The sequence below is a fragment of the Choristoneura fumiferana genome, chromosome 24, assembly GCF_025370935.1.
Source record: "Choristoneura fumiferana chromosome 24, NRCan_CFum_1, whole genome shotgun sequence".
In the NCBI taxonomy this organism is placed as follows: Eukaryota; Metazoa; Arthropoda; class Insecta; order Lepidoptera; family Tortricidae; genus Choristoneura; species Choristoneura fumiferana.
Genome location: NC_133495.1, coordinates 3,634,327 through 3,655,044, shown reverse-complemented (window position 1 = coordinate 3,655,044; position 20,718 = coordinate 3,634,327). Strand labels below are relative to the sequence as shown.

The 20,718-nt window shown below is 36.5% G+C and overlaps 1 protein-coding gene across 2 annotated transcripts in view; it reads left to right on the top strand.

The window, feature by feature from the left end:
- The window catches only part of Cbp53E (Calbindin 53E), a 96,726-nt gene extending 77,110 nt beyond the window's left edge, over window positions 1-19,616 (top strand). The window contains exons 4-13 of one of the 2 annotated variants that reach the window (XM_074106370.1): window positions 5,866-5,955; window positions 7,865-7,951; window positions 8,402-8,458; window positions 12,337-12,420; window positions 12,497-12,552; window positions 13,123-13,168; window positions 15,086-15,106; window positions 16,154-16,210; window positions 16,290-16,361; window positions 17,267-19,616. In XM_074106370.1, the coding sequence (XP_073962471.1) occupies window positions 5,866-5,955; window positions 7,865-7,951; window positions 8,402-8,458; window positions 12,337-12,420; window positions 12,497-12,552; window positions 13,123-13,168; window positions 15,086-15,106; window positions 16,154-16,210; window positions 16,290-16,361; window positions 17,267-17,419 (723 nt within the window). In that variant the 3' untranslated portion in view covers window positions 17,420-19,616. The remainder of the gene's footprint in view (window positions 1-5,865; window positions 5,956-7,864; window positions 7,952-8,401; window positions 8,459-12,336; window positions 12,421-12,496; window positions 12,553-13,122; window positions 13,169-15,085; window positions 15,107-16,153; window positions 16,211-16,289; window positions 16,362-17,266) is intronic. The other variant, XM_074106371.1, reaches the window with a different exon arrangement.
- The last annotated feature ends 1,102 nt before the right edge of the window (window positions 19,617-20,718 follow it).

Sequence of the window (20,718 nt, the reverse complement as noted above, 5' to 3'; positions counted from 1 at the left end):
AGTTTTTAGGGTTCCGTAGTCAACTAGGAACCCGTATAGTTTCGCCATGTCTGCCCTGTCTGCCTGTCTGACCGCGGCTAAGCTCGGAGACCGTAAATATACTAGAAACCTGTAATTTGTCATGAATATACATACATATTATCAGACACGCCGACGAAGTGGTAAAATAAAAAAACTAAAGAAGAAATTATTTATTTTACTTGATTTTTTCGTAATAGCTACGGAACCCAATCTTGGACGTGTCCGACAAGCTCTTGGCCGGTTTTATTCTACAACATAACATTTGTTCCTCATCAATAGGCTAGTGTCAAATAAAAATCTAATTGATTCTTCGATTAGATCATCAGAAAATAATGGAACGATTTTTTTCTTTTGTTAATTAAATAAAAAAAAATGCAGATACTAGCTGTTGCCCGCGACTCCGTCCGCGTAGTATTTGTTTATCGCTATCCCGCAGGAACTATGCAATTTTCCTGGATAAAAACTATTCTTTGTCCTTCTCCAGGACTCATACTATCTGTATACCGAATTTCATCTAAGTCGGTGCAGCGGTTTAGACGGTATTGAGTAACAAACATCCAAACCTTCTCACAAACTTTCACGTTTATAATATTAAGTAGGATTTATAATATTAGTAGGATAGTCTGTCTAAGTTCCGCGTGACTTATACATTGGGTAACAGTGTGATAAGTACAGTCAACAAAAGTAGATTCAGCAAAAAAGTTATTACTATTAAGACCAAATATTGTATGTCGGGAAATTCCAAAGTCCTCGCTAACGGAGTAATACGATTAAATAGACTGTTCACTATGGAAAAAATATAACAACCAACTGTAATGTTTACTTTATATCTATATTTGACAATTTGTCCACATGCTGTGCATGGCAAGCAGCCAACTCTGATACATTATTGTACGTACATCGAGCTACCGTTGCAGTATGTTTTATTATGTTTTGTAAACTAAAATATTTTTCAATAAAAGTAGACACATACCTACGGGATGTAAACCGTATGCATCCTGTAGAAAGTACGTCTGATGTACCTAATTATCCAGTATGTTATCACTTCGTCTCAAAAGCAGCTGGTCTAAGTACCAAGTGGTCTAAGAAGCAACTGGTTTGAGTAGCAACTGGTCTAAGTAGCAAGTGGTCTAAGTAGCAACTGGTCTAAGTAGCAAGTGGTCTAAAAAGCAACTATTCCTAACCTAAATTGAAAATACAAAATGAAATATAGATGCACAGAAAATAAAATATAGAAAATGAAATATAGAAGCTGAGATATGTGGTGCATAGGGGAAATTCGTGTCTGTACCGTTCGATTCCGTTCGATTCCCAGTGCTGGTCTTATTTTTCTGGTTTTTCTGTGCATCTATATTTCAGTTTGTATTTTCAATTTTTGAAAAAAATAGGTTAGGTTAAGTTACAGTTGCGCCAAGGAGTGAAGCGCCTCATCCATTCGGAATAGGAGTTCCGTCGACTCCTGGTCTACATAAGTAGCAAGTGGTCCGAAAATTTAATTCTTCGGACCACTTGCTAATTAGACCAGTTGCTACTTAGAATAGTTGCTTCTTAGAACACTTGCTACTGAGACCAATTGGTAATTTAGGTACTACTTAGATAGCTGCTTTTTAGCCGAAATGAAACCCGTGATGCTAACCCAATTAATCATGAAACGTTAAAATCTGCTTCATTAGACATAAGATAAACGTCCGAGTGCTCGTCACTGTCCCAATAGTTGGCATCTTTAATCTTATGTCATTAGCAATAGAGATGACAGCAGGGTGTCGTCTATTGGGCATTAGCGTGTCGAGCACTCGGACGTTTATCAAATGTATTGTTTGATGTGCAAGAGATGGAGAGTGGGTACTGCATCATTCTCAGGACATATTAAATATATTGACCCGGATAACTCCCGTCTTAAATCGAGTTTAGCTCGACATGTTTCGGGCTAATCCGTAGCCCTCCGTTGCTCCGAAGACGAAGGGCTACGGATTAGCCCGAAACATGTCGAGCTAAACTCGATTTAAGACGTGAGTTATCCGGGTCAATATATTTAATATGAGTGAGTCTCACGGTAGTTTCATGTTCAAAACATTCTCAGGACTTTTATAGTACCAAATTTTCTTACGAAATATTTTTGCTTCAGCATTAAAAAAAACTATTGAAGTAAAGATTATTTTTAAGGGTTTGTGAGGCCCAGTAGCGCAGTAATTGAAATAGTAAATGATACTTTTTATGTAACAATACCGCAGTATATAGTAGGGAAATTCATAGTAAACATGGACCTTAGCTGTTGAGAATAACATAACACTACTAAGAAAATATTTCGAGAAGTCTACAATTTTGTAAAATGCTTTATAAAATTTCATCTCTACTTTAAGCACTAGAGAGATCCTATTGATCCTAAAACTTCGTATATTTGGCTACAGTTACCCTTCCTCATACAACATCGAATTTTCCAATCCCAGGACACTCGATACAACTTTTCTCAATTTTACTTTATTGGTGCGTCTTTTTCGAACAATGCCTTAAGCGTAAGCGATCAGTTCCAGAATAAAGCCCAATTTACATCGATAACTTACATCGTTTACCAACTTCATAGAGGTCCGGTGTAAGTACTTTCATGCAGCCGATCGTTGCTCCGCTCGCGGTGGAAACCGGGCTTATTGCTAGAATAGACGACAGTACCTGAAGTAATTTAGTTAATATTATCCTAAAGTAACTGGCCAAAAAGTTATTCAACAAATAATTTCTAACAATAAACTGAACCGTTTGACGAATTTGATGGAAGCCAGCAAGAAATACACGGTGTATAATACTCAAACAATATCATCACCTACATGCGTATCGATGAAAAATCTGTGAAGAGGTTTCTTAATTTTTTTTAGAAAGACATTGAGATTTGAACTTCCCGATCGAGTCACTCGTTGAAATTACAGATATATTGTGACGTGTTACCTTGTAATTATCATGGTAGCAACTACATTACCTTGTGATTAAGTCATATCAACCTAAAAACTTGTAATCTCTATAACAAAAGGTGTACTAAAAATAAAGAAAATAAACCATTTCTGATTGGCTAACGCAACAGCCAATCAAAAGCCCGGAAATTAATTCAAAACATTTCAGAACGCAATTTGAATATCATAAGTTTAAATTTGGACAGAATGCGGCGACAGCGCGACATTCCAAGTTTGAAATTGCTTCCCATTCAAAATGGAGGGCAACAATGGAACGAAGAGTTGCACCATTATTTGCTGATATATTTGTGCTGACTAAAAAACTTATTATCGTGAATATATACATTATTTAAGTATTTTAAACATGAAACTACCGTGAGACTCGCTCATATTAAATGATATTGTAACGGAAAACTCACGTCTTAATGAGGGCTATCGCGTATGAATTCGCCACTAGAGGCGCTAGTGTAGCGTGAGGTCTCCGAAATGTCAAATCTCATAGTTTTTGGGTGAGCTACGCGGGTTTATTTATAATTAGAATAATTTTGTGAATATTTTGCAATATCTGAAATTAATTATGGCAAATACGCGTTCCGGGGCAATGAATGTCTGTGTTTTGAGACAGTTTTGTCTTTCGGAAACCTTTGTCCTCCCTTTTTTCCGAAAAAAACGGGGACTATGCAACACTGTGGCATGCTCGATATTTTTATGGTACGGTTTTAAGGTGTATTAAATATGATTTTAATCTAAACTTTGTTTTCACGCCCGTAATAACTCAGACAGACTTTGAAAGCCATACTTAAAAACCTCACGCAACAGTGCGCCATCTAGTGAGACAAAAAACGATAGCCCTCATTGAGTTAAGCTCGACATGTTTTGGGCTAATACGTAGCCCTTCTTCCTTGGAGCAACGCGACGTATCGCGTGTAACGCGAGTATTTTAATTATTTACTTAGTTTGACTTCAAATGGTGCTCGGAGATATCAGTATATTTTTCATCACACTTGCTCGTAAACAGTATAGTGTCATAAACATGCTGGCTACCTTGGTTGCAACCCCCCAAATAAAACCCTCGACCTTAATGTGGTTGGTAAATGAGTCATTGCGCGTTCAAATTTGTCGCAGGTGGTAGGACCTTGTGCAAGGTCCGCCCGGATTGCTACCACCATCTTGCTCGCTAATCCTGCCGTGGTAAGCGTGGAGAGTAAGACAGCCGGTGAAATTACTGGCACTTGAGGTATCCCATCTTAGGCTTCTAGGTTGGCAACGCATCTACAATACACCTGGTGTTGCAGGTGTTTATGGGCGGTGGTGATCTCTTACCATCAGGAGACCCATTTGCTCGTTTGCCATCCAGTCAAATAAAAAAAATAAAAAAAATAAAAAATTTGTCATGAAGCCCAAGTTCGGTAAATGAGTCCATGCCCGTACTGATGGTGCTGCGCCATGCGCGTGCTACTGTAGGCCCACGCGGCTCGGCTCAGGCACATGCTGCGGGAGGGGGACGGGGAGGGCGGCGCGCGCTGCCAAGAGCGCGGCCTAAGGTACTGGCAATATTTGGAAGAATTATATTTTTTCTTTTACAAATATAATTTTTACTCGCAAATGTCATGAAAAACATTGTATGTCGAACGGGCGGTACTAGAATTACGAACATCGACTAATTAAAGCCTCATTAAATTCTAATAGACTCTCGTTCGTAACTCCGTATTTACCGCCCTTAAGACACAATATACTATTTAATAGTTCATTTTGAGTTCATTGGTCAATTGGCAGATTACTATAATACGACCTTTACTTTTATAGCTTGCAACTTTGTCAGTTTCAGTTAAAAAATCGAAATGTCTCATTGCATCCTTATTATGACCCTATGAAGTTCGTATCGTACCGTTACTCTCACTCTCGTATTAAATAGTATAAGCGTCAGAGGGATAGAACGACACGAACTTCGATTTTCGAATTTCGTATTAGCCCCGCTGCTCTAGCTACGAAGCTTCTACGCGAGGCCTCTACGTCGCTACGCCGTAGCACTACTACGAATTATATTCATTCTGGTTGCGCGACCAAGCGTATTTAAAGGTTTCTTTTCGACTACAAAAAATTAAGTTTTCTGTTCGTATTTTTAACAGGGGAGAGCAGGACCAACCATTTAGTACAATCAACCATAAGACATACAAAGATCTTTTCTTCTACGGTACATGTCATCGATTTAATACACAGATTTAAATAAAAACTAGTGATGATGATGATGATCCGACCGATTTCGGCCATGGCGACCACCTCGACTCCTAGTTAGTTATTTGGCGCTCATGCGCTCTAAGATGGCTTACATAGCCTATCTTAGCTGTGAACGTACGTCCGCACTGTCGGCACGTAAGCACACTGTCCACGTAGTTATAATAAATGGCAGCAGGTGGCTGAGACTTACGCTCGTCGCGTTTAGTATCGAGGTCGGCTTTACGCTGCTCCTCAAACTCGCGAACTTGCCTCTGCACTGCCCTGCGCCACTCAAGCCGCTGTGCTGCCAAATCCTCCCATCGCGATGGCTCGATGCGACACCTTTTCATATGTCGCATCTGCACATCTTTGAACCGAAGGAGCTGACCTCTGAGCTGACTTAAAAACTAGTACTCAGTTCCGAAATCGAACCCGATCGTATCTATTGAAAAAAAAAACTATTTTTTTTTTTATTTGGATGGGTACAGTCGTACAATTTGATCCCTGACCCAGAGTAAGTGTCATAATAAATTCCCTTGTCAAGAAATTCGATGTCACTGTGACTGTTTCTAATTCCACTGAGGGTCAGGATTCAGTTGGTTCGAGTGTACAACAGTTTCCTCTATTAAAATTGGTGTTTTATTTATTCACCTAAAGTTGTTTATTAAAATACTTTTTTTGTCGACAGGCGGTGTCGGATTCCATGCTGGTGGAGCTGAAAGCATGCTTCATGGAAGCCTACGACGACAACCAAGATGGCAAGATTGATATTCGAGAGGTAAAGTCCTATTTCTATCTCTATTAGCGACCGGATAGCACAGTGGTTAGAGAACCTACCTACAAAGCTTGCGGTCCCGGGATCTATCCCCGGTCGGGGGAGATATTTAAAATAATGTGTGAATTTTGAGTCTTGGGTATTTCATATGTAGTAAATATCTATCTATTTCAGTATGTTTATCCGTTGCCTAGTACCGAAAACACAAGCTTTGCTTACTTATGCCGTATTCCCTAACGTTTCTGACGCTTGCGATAGCAATCAAATGACAGATTTCGCATACAAAAACTGTCATTTGATTGCGATCGCGAGCGTCAGAGACGTTATACAATACGGCAACGGCCTCGGGTCAATTGATGTCAAGTTTCCCTAATATTTATTTATCTACCAGTAAATAGAACTAAGCCACGATGAGACTACACTTGTTTGGATAGGTATTTAACTAAATGTAAACAAACGTCAGCTGTCAGATTTGGTATATTCAAGGATTTTAAACATTATACTTATCTATCATTGTAATAACAACAAACTCAGACTAGTGTATTTCAGAAATGTAAATGTTTAGATAGTTTCATGGGGGAATTTCAATATTTAAGACACACAATACATAATAATAATAATACATACATACATGCAACACATAATAATTAATATTTAAGACAGATTTATTTTGCAGGTGGTAGGACCTTGTGCAAGGTCCGCCCGGATTGCTACCACCATCTTGCTCGCTAATCCTGCCGTGAAGCAGCAGTGCTTGCACTGGTGTGTTTCGGCGTGGAGAGTAAGACAGCCGGTGAAATTACTGGCACGTGAGGTATCCCATCTTAAGCCTCTAGGTTGGCAACGCGTCTGCAATACCCCTGCTGTTGCAGATGTTTATGGGCGGTGGTGATCTCTTACCATCAGGAGACTCACTTGCTCGTTTGCCATCCAGTCGAATAAAAAAACCATTTGACGTCGTTTTCTTTACATTTAGTTATAAATACCTATCCAAACCAAGTATAGTAATCGAACTGATAGTTATAGTTATCCCACTAACATTTTATATGCAAAAGTTTCTGAGTTGACGACCGGATGGCCAAGTGGTTAGAGAACATGACTACGAAGCTTGAGGTTCCAGGTTCGATTCCCGGCCGAGACAGATATTTGTATGAATAATACGAATGTTTGTTCTCGGATCTTGGATGTTTAATATGTATTTATCTATATAAGTATGTTTATCCGTTGCCTAGTACCCATAGTACAAGCTTTGCTTAGTTTGGGACTAGGTCAATTGGTGTCAAGTGTCCCATGATATTTATTAATTTATTTCATTTATTTATATACGTGCGTGTTTGTTAGTCCTTCACGCCAAACTGCTAAAATCTGGTTAACGCAAGCAAAGCCACGGGAAAAGGCTAGTTCCTTATACGTCCAAATTTATACTCAGTCTGATCATCGGAAGAGGATGTTTTTCTATTTACAACATAAAACAAATAAATTGCGACTAGAGAAATTTAAATTTAATTTAAATTTTTGAATAAAAATTTGTCCGAAGTACTTGAAATGTTGTATACAAAATGTATACTTCGTTTTTTTAAGCATTATAAAAAGGGAAAACAATCTTAACGAGTCTTTTTATTGAAAAACGTTTTAAAAAACATTAACTACTACTTATGATACCAAAAGCATGTAAATGACCATAATATGTCCTTGCTAATTGTAACATATATATTATTATTTGCTGTGACTTATTTTTCAAAGTGCTTTTTTAATAAAAATACACTTCAAGATAGCCTATCTTCATTCTAATACTAAAAAAACGAAGTACTTTAGTATAGGTTGAATGATAATGCTAGCACAGTAAATAAAAATTACAGCAAGCAAAAAATAGTCAGAAATGAATTTTTAACAAAATTGATATCATCTGCAGTTGGCGCAGCTGCTGCCTATGGAAGAGAATTTCCTGCTATTATTCCGGTTCGACAATCCGCTAGAGTCCAGCGTGGAATTTATGAAAGTAAGTTCATAATCTTCACTTAGAAGGTACAGTCGGGGCCCTAACATAAGTATCCACTTTTCTTGCAACTAGTATGAAAAAGTGCATAAATTAGGGAACCGACCGTACAAAATTAAAGTCACTTACTTTCCACCATCTGTACGGTTAAGCCAATAGTCTCTAATGTTTTTAAGCCTGGAAATGACACTAAAGCTTAGGGCAGTAAAGGAATTTATACCAGCACCAATCTTTTCCTAATAGTTTCTTTGTTATACGTTACATGAGACTTTTTTTTCATTAAAAATAATGGTAAAAGGCCATAAAAGCTTTCGAGCTCTTAAGGACCGGCTTCAAACTGGTCGACGTCATAATACGTAAGTACTACAGGACATTTATGAACCCTAAAAATAAGAAAAAAGGCGTAAACATGACCGTTAAATTTAGAGGAATCAATAATGTGTTTTGTTTCAGATATGGCGCGAGTACGATACAGACGGGAGCGGGTACATAGAGGCCGACGAGTTAAAAGTGAGTACGGTACCTCTTATACCTAGATGAATGATTTGCTCGAGTCTGGCGCATAGCGAGCCTCTTGGTTTTCTATTAACGTAAAACAGCTATGATATTGCCCAATTTATCGTGAGACATGAACAGCTCCACTCACCATTATAAGGCAGGAAGAAGAGTGAATATGTTCATGGTAATGGCCCGCTCATTCACCCGCCCGCTGTTTTTCGGTTACGACATGATGTATTGAACAAAAAGCTGTTTAATAACTATATCTTGTCATTGCTTTGACTTAAAAGACAAGGTCCAAATGGTTTCGTTCAGTGCTTCCTTTTCCCTAAAAATTCTTAAAATTAAACATTTACCTGCTGAAATATTTGAAATGAATTTGAAGACATCTTGTATACAATGATTAAATGTAAGCATACTCGTAAGTGAGTAGCCAATATATGGATGGTGATAAACATCTAAGGTTGATGACCCGCTTCCATTCATCAAGTTAACAAATGAGTTTCTCGTCTCTTCTACTCTTATTAGCCATTGTTAGTAAAGCCTGTATGAGTAATTAACCGCTCTCCACCTTTTGAGATATTATTGTATCTGATTTTCCTCTACATTTGAGCTCAAAGATGTATTTATATTTTAGTATCACTATTCATTCTAACAATTTTATACAAAAGCTTAAATATTAAGACAAGTAACAGCGTCAAACATTAAGTACCTAGTAAGGTGTCAACATATTTTTGACATCAACTGTACCTACATTATACTCGTATGATTATCTACAAGTACCTACCTACTTTAAACTAGCATTTTGAAAATCAGACATTCCTCGTTTTAGTTCACAATTTATTTTATTTAAAATCCTAGTAATATTAGAAATGCCAGAACTATTAGGACCCCCACCAACTAGATGGACGGATGACCTGGTAGAAGCCGCGCGTTCACGTCATGGTGGATGCAGGCCACTTCCGACCGAAGCAACTTGAGGTCTATGGGGGAGGCCTATGTCCAACAGTAGACGTCCTACGGCTGATATGATGATAATGATGATTAGAAATAAGAAAATATGCGAGTGCATGTTTGTTTGCAACTCTTTCTGGATGAATTTGTATGAAATTTGGTGTGAATAAAAGACATAACGTCTTAAACTTTCGTGATTTTCACTCATCGTCAAAATACCACACACAGGACTTATCACGCTAACACGCACGAGTAATATTTACCTCGACGTTTCGGCAACATTACAGTGGTCGTGGTCACGAGTAGGTCTCGTGTGCGTTAGTGTGATAAGTCCTGTGTGTGGTATTTTGACTATGAATAAAAGATAGTTGGATTTTTGGAATAACACATAGACTAGGTACGGAATTTAGAAAAAATACATACTTATCATACGTTTTTAAAAAGTAAAATTGTAATTTTGAATAGAACCTCGTTGTTTTTCCTCGCATTCAAAGTGAAAAGTAGAGTGTTGAACGCGAGACTAAACAACCATAATGACACTCGAACTATAGCCACCCGAACAGAGCGAGGGTGGCTAAACATCTCGTGTCCTTAGGGTTTGTTTAGGCTCTTGTTGAACAATCCACTATTATTTATTTGCCCTCAGCTATATATATGCCCTTAGTTACTGCCTTTCGGTCATTATCTCAGGAAACGGACGTCATTTACCTCGGCGCGCAGTGACGCGTAATTGTGGACGGTATATCACGTGCCTACCTACATACGGCAGGTATAATAGGACGGGGACAAAAGAAAGATTTTTATTAAAATACTGATGTATTACTTATGGAGATGTAGGGCAGCTTGCCTTTTTAGGGTTCTGTAGCCAAAATGACAAAAACGGAATCCTTGTAGTTTATCGCCATGTCTGCCTGTCCGATCCGTCCGTCCGCGGCTTAGCTTAGATAAGTACTATTACTGTTAGAAAGCTGTAATTTTGCATGGATATAATCACTCCCAGATCAACAGCGGTTCAACTCAAAATAATGCGCTATTTTAATGTAGACGTTCTAGTCTACTACATTATTTTGAGTTGATTCACTGTTGTTCTGGGAGTGATTATGTGGCAATTATGCCGACAAAGTGGTAAAATATAATTTGTAGACAACATTTTTTTAGGTTACCTCCCATAAACGTTAAGTTACTTACTATTTTTTTTACAATTTTCCTTGTTGTTTTACACATTATTATATACAGTGCCTGAAACTTGTTTGAATCTCAGTGAACCTTAATTTGAAATTTAGTCTTGCCTCTATTATAAAAACAACTTATGAACAATTTAATGGCGTGTGTGAAGTTGTGACCCGCACTGGGCCCGCGTGGGTATTACGGCCCGAGTCCTCTCATTCTGAAAAGAAGCCTCCGCCCAGCATTACCATTGTGTACACCGGAGTCTTATTATGGGTCTTACTCAACACAATTATATTTTATTGTAACGTGACATTGGCAAAGTGCCTCGCAGCAAACGCGATATCAACAAAAAAAAACACACGCTACCGAAGCGCAAAATTCATAAAGACCAAACCAAACTTGGATTAATCCTTTCTCTGGCACCCAAAAGCATTAGATAATCCATATACTTAATATTGTAAACGCGAAAGTGTGTGTGTTTGTATGTTTGTCCATCTTCCACGTCGAAACGGAGCGACGGATCGACGTGATTTTTGGCATAGAGATATTTTATGGACCAGAGAGTGACATAGGCTACTTTTATCCCGGAAAAATGCACAGTTCCCGAGGGAACAGCGCGCGATAACCGAATTCCACGCGGGCGCAGCCGCGGGCAAAAGCTAATTACAAAATCAATTACGTAAGAGCCTGTTACACAACTCTCTGATAAATCCCTGATATTTTATGTGACATGTATCTATAATGCTGTCTCCATTTAATTTGTTCTAATGGACAGAGATGGCACACTCTGTCATTAAACCAACATCGTTAATCCGTACGACTCGTAGGTACTATTATGTCTTCTCTCTCTAACTATAACTCTTGTACTCTCTTTAAATCACGTAACACGAGATACAACGGGTCACGTAACGTTTAATCTTCATCCTAAAACCCGATTAAATTCAAGCCAGGACGCTCAACACATTAATTATTAAACTCTTAAGCGAGGAGTGACAGCGCAATTTGAACCCGACCGTTCGAAGGGAAAAAGCAAATTAACGTTTGCCTTGGGTCGGCTCCATAACGGTTCCATCGGTTTCCTTCACTGAATCCCAAGTGAATTACGAATTGTTTGAAACAAGAATACACATTAAAACATTTTGGAAATGCATGTTTATTGTGAATGGGTTAGGTCTTGGCTACAGAGATGTGCAAGTTGCGAAAAGTTTCCTAAAAGTAGGAATGTTCTCCGAATTTTCTGGAATTTTTCACAGATTAGGAAATAAAAATTTAAGAAACGGAAAGTTTCAATCCCCATACAAAATTGTGAGAAGTTTCCGAAATTAACATAGATGAAAAATTCCGCAATTTTGGAGTATCCTTTGGCACATCAGTACTATCAAGGATTTGTTTTTTTTTAGGTAGGTATATAGAAAATCTTAGCTGGCTGGAAAAGAAATCAACCCTTCAAATTATAGTTTAAAAAATAACTGTTGTTATTCTTTTTGTTAGGGCTTGGAAACCGATTAATTTTTAAAACCGGTGACGACTACATTTTGAGAGCGGAATTAAAATAGCGGTTTTGTTCGAAAAAATATTGTTCTGACCGATTAATATTTGGGAACAGTTTCAGAGAACGTGATCGAACTTCTAATAACCGGATTGGCTTTGGTATAGATATATACTTTGTTTAGATGACAATGCAAGTACAGTCAGCAAAAGATGTTGTATATTAAAAAAGTAATTTTAGGTTAGATTACTAAAGAATTTGTTTTGTGTTATTCCAGAATTTTCTCCGGGATTTGTTGAAAGAAGCGAAAAAAATCAACGACGTCTCCGAAGACAAGCTCATAGAGTATACTGATACTATGGTAAAGTATTTTGACGAGAGCAACCTTTTCTAAAAGTGGGCACTGTTCTTTATTCCATGTTTTTTTCTTGTTTCAGCTTCAAGTATTCGATTCGAACAAAGACGGTAGACTACAGCTTTCAGAAATGGCCAAGTAAGTAGTCCATTTTTACACCATATTCTTTAGCTTTTATGAATGTATGAACCTAATGGAATCCTTGAACTCGAGTTTTATTGTTATATCTTAACAAAAAAACTTGACAATCGTGCGTACCTAGTTCTGATGACAACGCAATATGGCACCATCACGTTGATCTGATGATGGAGTCGGAAGTTAGACACTGGAACTACAAGACATAACAACGTACAATAATCCTAGCAATGTTCGGGCTCGTTAAAATGGTCTTAGGGCGTATTTTGCCCAATGGTGGTAGTTTACATAGGCGAGTGATGGAGTGGTTAGGCAGTTAGGTACCATTAAAATATGTTTTGTTTTAAACCACCAATTATATTTTGAATCCTCAAACACTTTTATAAAGATTTTCGAACTTATCCTTTGTGCCCAGCGTACGAAGGGTAACCGCTTTCCCCCATAGTCACTAATACCAATATTTTAAGTGTATTTCTAATAAATATATTTACACCAAAACTTGTAGTTCATAACATCCGCCAGAATAGGTAATCAACCATAAATTTATCGAAAATGGTTTGACGCTTTTTCCAGACTGTTGCCCGTGAAGGAGAATTTCCTCTGCAGACAAGTGTTCAAGGTAATTTCCCGCGCAAATAACGGTCACCATCTTGTTCCTAAATGAATCGGTGATTCGATGAGTCCGATTATGTATGGAAATTGTATTGCCTCGTGAAGTGTGACTGTTTAAGCTGGGTTTTTACAATGCGTGTATTATAGTTGAAGTTGGCTATCATTTCACATTTATGATTTTGATGGATTACTAGGTACTACCACTACAGACATGTGTGATTCCGCTATAAAATGACAAATAATTTAGTAAGACGGATTTTTTTCATGCATGTAAGATCGTAGGTACATCCGCCGTACCACATCAGCCCCTTTATCATTCCGAGAAAACCTATTTCTATATGGAAATAAGAAATAACTCATATGAAGATTCCTTTTTCGAGGCGATAAAATTTCCATACTTAATCGGGTCTCATCCTTTGCATTCACGACTTTAAGTACGTGCGCGGTATATATAAGATTCCAGACGAGTATAGACTTTATTCGTAAGTGTGAAGAAAACCGTTTTTTATGTCACTAAAACTTAACACAGATAACGCAATTTTAGAGCTAATGTTTTCAACTTCAGCATCATGCATGGTTACTTTTTGTTTTTAAACTATAGATGTCACTGTTTTCAATGTGAGGCAAGTTAATCTTTGCTGTGGAAATTGGCTTAACGATTTTTAATTATTTTTTCTTGGATAAACATGCAATCTGAGATTTAGATTTGAATAATCTATTGCTAACTATCTGAACTATTGTAGATTAATCGGAACACTTTTTAGTGTATATATTCTTTGTTATAATCATGAGTTGCTTAACATATTTGCATAATAGTATAATGTTTTAAGCCAATTTTTCATACGACTTGACTTGCTACAAATTATTTTATACACCACACGCACCGTTTAAAATGGTCTTATTTTTCACGCTTTTTTCATCTTCATATTATTATTATTTCCAAAACATCACACACACACACACATACAACATAATATTCATATCAATAATTTTATAATAACATTATATAGTACCTGAAGTATTTTGTACTTTGAAAAATACATTTAAAAGCTACAATATTTCATTAAAACATTAAAGTTCTACATAGCATCAAATCAAAATCATACCCATAACACACATTGTTTTTATCACAAGACAACTACCTACAGTGAAAATGCCTATTTTTAAAGGCGCTTTAGTACTGAATAGGTTAAAATAGGCACCAATATTAGTTTAAAAAGTGCTAACGAATACACAAAACAAAATACTAACACCTCATTTCATTAGATACTATTAAATACTTGGAGAAATAAAGCAATTCAAAATACATGATTAAATACTTAGTTACAACGGCTATGTTAACTAGGTATCAGGTAAGTACCTAGGTACCTAGGTAAACCTACCTAGGTACCTAGGTAAAAACCTTTCGCTTTTGAACCTAAGATCACAGCAAGGCTACTACGAAATTCGAAAATGGAAGTCCGTGTCGTTCAGTCCCTCTGACTTACACTTAAAATATACTATTTAATATGAGATCGAGAGGGACGGTACGATACGAACTTCGATTTTCGAACTTCGGAGTAGGCCCTCAGAAGCCTTATGCGATCCAACCAAGAGTTATGACGTCAGAAAAAACACTCGCCGCCTCGCCGGTCGCCCACAGTCGTAGTCGTGACGCAAAACAAAGTATCTAGTAACAGAAATTCAAACCCTAAGTACTAATGACTAAATATTTGCAGTTAGTATCAAAATGTAAACGCGTTCGAGCTTATTTTTATGCCAAAAGTCTACACTAGTTGCACTGATGTGAAAAATAGAGTCCTTCGACCACGTATTTTTAGTATCCACAGAAATGAGGTATATTATGTTTTTATCTCGCTTGATCCTGTCATTTGTTTGCCTGTCTATGTTCTAACACTGAGCTTGGTTGCACTCCGCACTCTAGGAGGGCATAGAGGGGATAGAGGTGAGTCACGTTAATACTCACGAGAGAAATGAAAGTCAGGTAATTTTTGAAATAACAATGAAAATACAATTCGAAAGTAATATCTGAATAACCACGAATAAATAAATTGCTTGAATAAATTTATGACGAACAACGAAAATAGATTAAAGTTCATATAATTAATATCACATCCGGAACTGAATCACGAAGATAGTATTTGTAGAGATATTATATCAACGGGATAAAGTATGACCACCATGACATTGCCAAAACGAAAGGTAAAGGTGTGATATTAATTACGAATGAAAATCGCGAAAATTTAAAACATTGTATTAGTAACAACTGCTTAATAGTCTACTCTTTTTCTAAAGTTTTTTTAAACCTATATTTAAAATTTCAGAAATCGGGCTCTATGTATCTTATAACCTCGGATACCATTGGATCATAATGTACTTACGTACTCTATTATACCTACTTAACTTGCATTTCTCTTGACTGGATACTCGTATTCATTTGACGATTAGTATTTCATCCTGGAAACAAGCTACAATACAGCTATGATCGTCAAAAGAACACAAGCCATGTAAAAAGTCAAAATAAAACTAAAACACAAGTAGCTTACTAAAAATACACTGTTATATCGTACAATATAAGCACCATGTAATGCAAGACTTTTCATTTTTACAATAAAGAATTTAATGCTTGAGATATAATATTTATAATTAAACAACATATTTATTTCAGTATGAATAGGCTAGTGACAGTTAGATTAGATAATATTGAACGCATGTTCACGTGTTTTTCTTCTGTCAATTAAACAATGATGAAGATATTGCCAGTAAAGTTTCGCGTGACGTCTCGTCTCGCCTTGCGACACTTTTTAGAACAATCTTTGACGAACCCGAACATTGACGTGCATCTTTATAATTTTTTGTTTGATTGACAAAAGAAAAAATACGTTCAATACTTTCTTATAATCTAAACAGTATACTTTTTTTTTTGTCCAGGAAACTACCCTATTCTACCCTATGTTCTAATGACCTTTCTAACCTTTTTACGCGAGCACAGGGAGCGACAAAACTGACAAAGGACGATATTGAAAGGGTCTTCTCCCTATACGACAGGGTAAGTACGCTCGTTCACCATTCATTCACTCATTAGGAATAGGGCAACATCGTTCATTCAAATTCGAATTTGATTTCAGGACAACAACGGCTCTATTGAAAATGAGGAACTCCGCGGGTTTTTGAAGGACTTATTAGAATTAGTGAAAAAGGTATTTGTAACGCATTCAATTTGTTCTAAAACCTAATTAGGTAGTTTATTTGATCATCATCATCATCACCATCGCAGCCTATAGGTATACGTCCCACTGCTGGGCACAGGCCTCCTCTCAGAATGAGAGGGCTTGGGCCGTAGTTCCCACGCGAGCTCAGTGCGGATTGGGAACTTCACACACATCGTTAAATTCCTTCGCAATTTTGTGCAGTGCTGGTTTCCTCGTGACGTTTTCCTTCACCGTAAAGCTCGTGGCAAATTTTAAATGTAATTTCGCACACGAATTTCGAAAACTCAGAGGTGCGTAACGGGAACGGGACCACCACGGGTTAAGTTTAATTCATAATATGTATTACTATGTACTTAATATTAATTTTCGTGGACAAAGCAAAGAAATCTTGTCACCTGTGAAGCGATTGGATACATTATTATCACAATTATTGTTGATCCTTTGACTGTTGTTAAAGCGGCTCTCATTAAGGACGTTTTGTAGGCTTTTTTAAATCTCGATTTAAGGCTTAAACTGACAGTTCTTGTATGGATTTCACAGGACTTAAGACCACTTAAACCTAGATTAAAAAGCCAACAAGTGGACGTAACAGTTAATTTGGTTAGGTATTTTCTTGCATGCAGCTCGTATTTTACTTACTAGGTGCTGATTAGTTAGTGGTTAGATAGCCTAGAAATTTGATAATAATGCTAATGTAAATTGGATTACAATTCAAACTATCAATAAGCTTGTATTGAAAAATTAATTTAGACAGAAAATAACCCTCCTTCGGGCAGTCGGGTAAAAATTATTGCGAATATTCGATTTTAAACTTTGTTCACCTACAAAACAATATTCGTCATAAAACGTCAATAAATTTCAAACCGTTGAATGCTGCAACTTTCATTTTCCAGGATTACGACGCTCAAGACCTCTTGGAATTCGAAGAGACAATCTTACAGGGTGTCGAATACAGCAGCGATGGCAAAATAAGCAGGAAGCAGCTGACCATGATCCTGTTGGCTCTCGCCAAGCACCACCAAGAAGAAGAGGTCTCCACGCCGTAAGCGAGCGCGAACACGCCCGCTACTCCGTCCCGATTTCTGAACGAATTTTCTAGTGAACGCAGCTTAACTGATAGACTTGGCACACTACACTACCCCCTTAATTAAAAGCTTCGAACTGTGCTGGTATTAAAGTTAAATTATACTTTATCTGTGGCATAGGCAAACGTCAATGTGACAGATAAAACAAAAGTTTGTTTAACTACCAAAAAGCGTTATTCATAAATAAGGAGAGTATTTATCGTTGATGTAAATTATCTTTCTTTCGCATGTGCTTGATTAGGAAGGGTATTTTATGCCAACGATTAAAAGTAGTGCGCTAGGTCTACTGAGGTTGTCACCGTAGGACAAAGTCATAATCGTTTTTTACAAACTAGAATGCGTAGGATACTTTGAAAGCGTGTCAATGAAAAACCTTTGAGAACGTCAAAATATGAATTTTGTGATGAATCAAAGCCTTTTTATTTGGAAATATTCTTATTAAAACAAAATAGGCGAATAAAGTACTAAGTAACTATGTATACCTAGTGCCATCCACGAAGACGTGTGATTTTGTCAAAATTAGACATTAATGACATTGTAATATGAACCACGGCACGCGTCATCGTGAATGACTCTACCTATAATTTAGTTATAATTTTTTTTTTATTAACAGTAAGTATGACATTAAATTTTTGGTGACTACCTCAGAATTATTGTTAATTGTCTTTTAAAAAGTTACATTTCCATTTACTAAAAATGCTCTGCACTACACTACATTTCAATAATAATATTTAAGTAATTAAAACAACAAGGGAAAAAAGTGTAATGTACTTAACTCTTGTGAGAGTAGCACCCATGGCTAAAACGTTATTAATTTAGGGATGCACCACATCAAATATATTACATGTGGGATCAACAGTGTGGCGTCTGCTTTAGCCTGTAATAATTGTAATGTCACTCTATTAAAGATAGAGACAGAGAGGTCATACATAATAAATACCTTTGAAGTTGGAGTTGAGCAAAACGACTATACGGTTTTTAGCAACAGACAAAGTATGTAAACCCTTTATCATCGTCAAGCCGAAAGCTTAAAATAAATAGAACTGTGAGTATGTGACCTTTTGCAATTTTTGACCTTTGAATTTTGAGCTGTGAGTGTCCATCACTTGACATGCTGATATCGTCCGAACTGTTAATCAGCAGGGCTACTATGAAACTTGAAACTGTAAGTTCGTATCGTATCGTCCCTCTCGCTCTCGTATTAAATAGTATAAGTGTCAGAGGGACCGCACGACACGAGTTTCGAGTTTCCTAGTAGCCCTGGTGGGCCCTAGCCACCGTCGTATTGCCTAACGTTGCTGTCGCTCGCGATCGCAATCAATCAAAAATCGATTTCGCATACAAAAAGTATCATGTGATCGCAACTTCTATTCTAGATAAATGCTCAAAGGATCGCAATGATCGCGAGCGTCAGAAACGCTAGGCAATATGGCATCTGTTTCGGAAGTCCTCTTAAAAGTGTTTTAAAAAGATCGTCAAGTTTAACCCGTCAAACGCCCTGCGCGCCACAGTGGCGCGTATATAGGTAAGTACTCTCGATTAAGTAAATTTTTGTTAGTACGTTTTTGGTACTAGTTTCGATCACCCTTTAACATAGGGTACTAGTCCAAAATTACCCAAAAAAGTCGTTGGTCGCGCGATGGGTTAAAAATAACTAAAAATACTTAAATTCGAACTAAGTAATACCTACGTACATTTGTAATTAAATAAATGATATATATAGCAGGGTTTTCTAATTAAATTAATGGTATATCACTGTGAATTATTAAAATCCTTTCAGTGTCATTGAACAATTCGAAGTGGACTGACATTAATCCAATATTTTTTTAATAAAAAAATGCTACCTGCCAGTTTCCCATTACTTAATTTTCGTAGGAAAATTAATACTTGAGTAGTGCATATATTTAGAAAATTAAATCACTATTTAAAAATTTAAGCCAAATCTAATGCCAAATAAATAAGATCAATATCGTTACATTCTATTTTCATAAATCATTTAGTAGAAATGTAGATTTTACATACATGAATGAATATCATGATAAAAAGGTATCCCGACATATCATACACATTTTAAAAGTATTGATGGAGCACGTCATTAATAAGTTCCAACCTTTAATGATTTCTTGTACCTACCTATAATAATCACCACACAAACAAAATCTTCAACACTGCAAATAATTTCACTATAATTACAATTCAAAAAGTGGTATATTTCTAAAAGAATGCGTAACATTGAAATAATAATATTTTTCAATATTTTCAAGCTGTTCAACAACGTATAGGTACATTATTATTTGTATTTTTATTGGCTTGGGCTTTAAAATATAAAATTATTTGTAAATATTTGGAAGTAGAATTAGCACGAAAATAAATTTAATTGTTGTTTGTTGATGTTAATTGTCTGTTTTACACTAAATTAATATATTAATTTATGTTATGTGTATATGAATGTTTAGAATGTCTATTTATTAAATGTTTATTGGGTGAGTACCTATATAACTGTGCAAATGCTAATATTGTTAATGTTGGATAGACCTATATTAATACTGTAATAAGCAACAGATGTGCTATTTAAGTAATCTGAAATCATTAAAATATTTATGCAAAAAGTATCAAAGTTTTCAAGTCAGCATTATTTTAAATTGGCGTAAATGGCACATTACTGTTCGTAAGTAAGTCCCAAAAAAACATCAGTCGAATCATTCACTTTTTTGTCACGTCAAACCAATTTCGACTGCGACAAGGCGACATTATCGTGGTAATTTGTACCTATGAAAAAAATATCTATTACGCAAGTAAAAAATTACGAATATCACAGCAGCGCTACTATGCAAAAAGATTTAAGATATTTTTTATTGACAGATTAACTCTTTTTTTATGCGTCCGTGTAATAATTTCAATGCAGCCATTGCCAGACCGTCAAAAATCACGCCAAATTTAATTCAAAATTCGGCCACGTTTCTCAAGCCTTGTCGTGTCGCCCTATTGTCACCGCTATATATTTTCTTTATCTGCGCTCATAAGTTTAAGGTTTATTTTAATAATAGCATTATTGCAGTGCCCTTACAGGGTTTGATTCAGTATTTTGTATTGTTTCAAAGCAAATAAATGAGTTTGAGTTTGAGTTTGAGTTTTCAATTTGGCGGGAATAGTGTTAAAAACTCCCGCTGCATGCTCTAATAATTATCTGTGTTATAAAAATAGACGTTGTGATCAAAAGTATAGTTAGCTTTAACGATAGTTGTTAAGATTAATTAAAA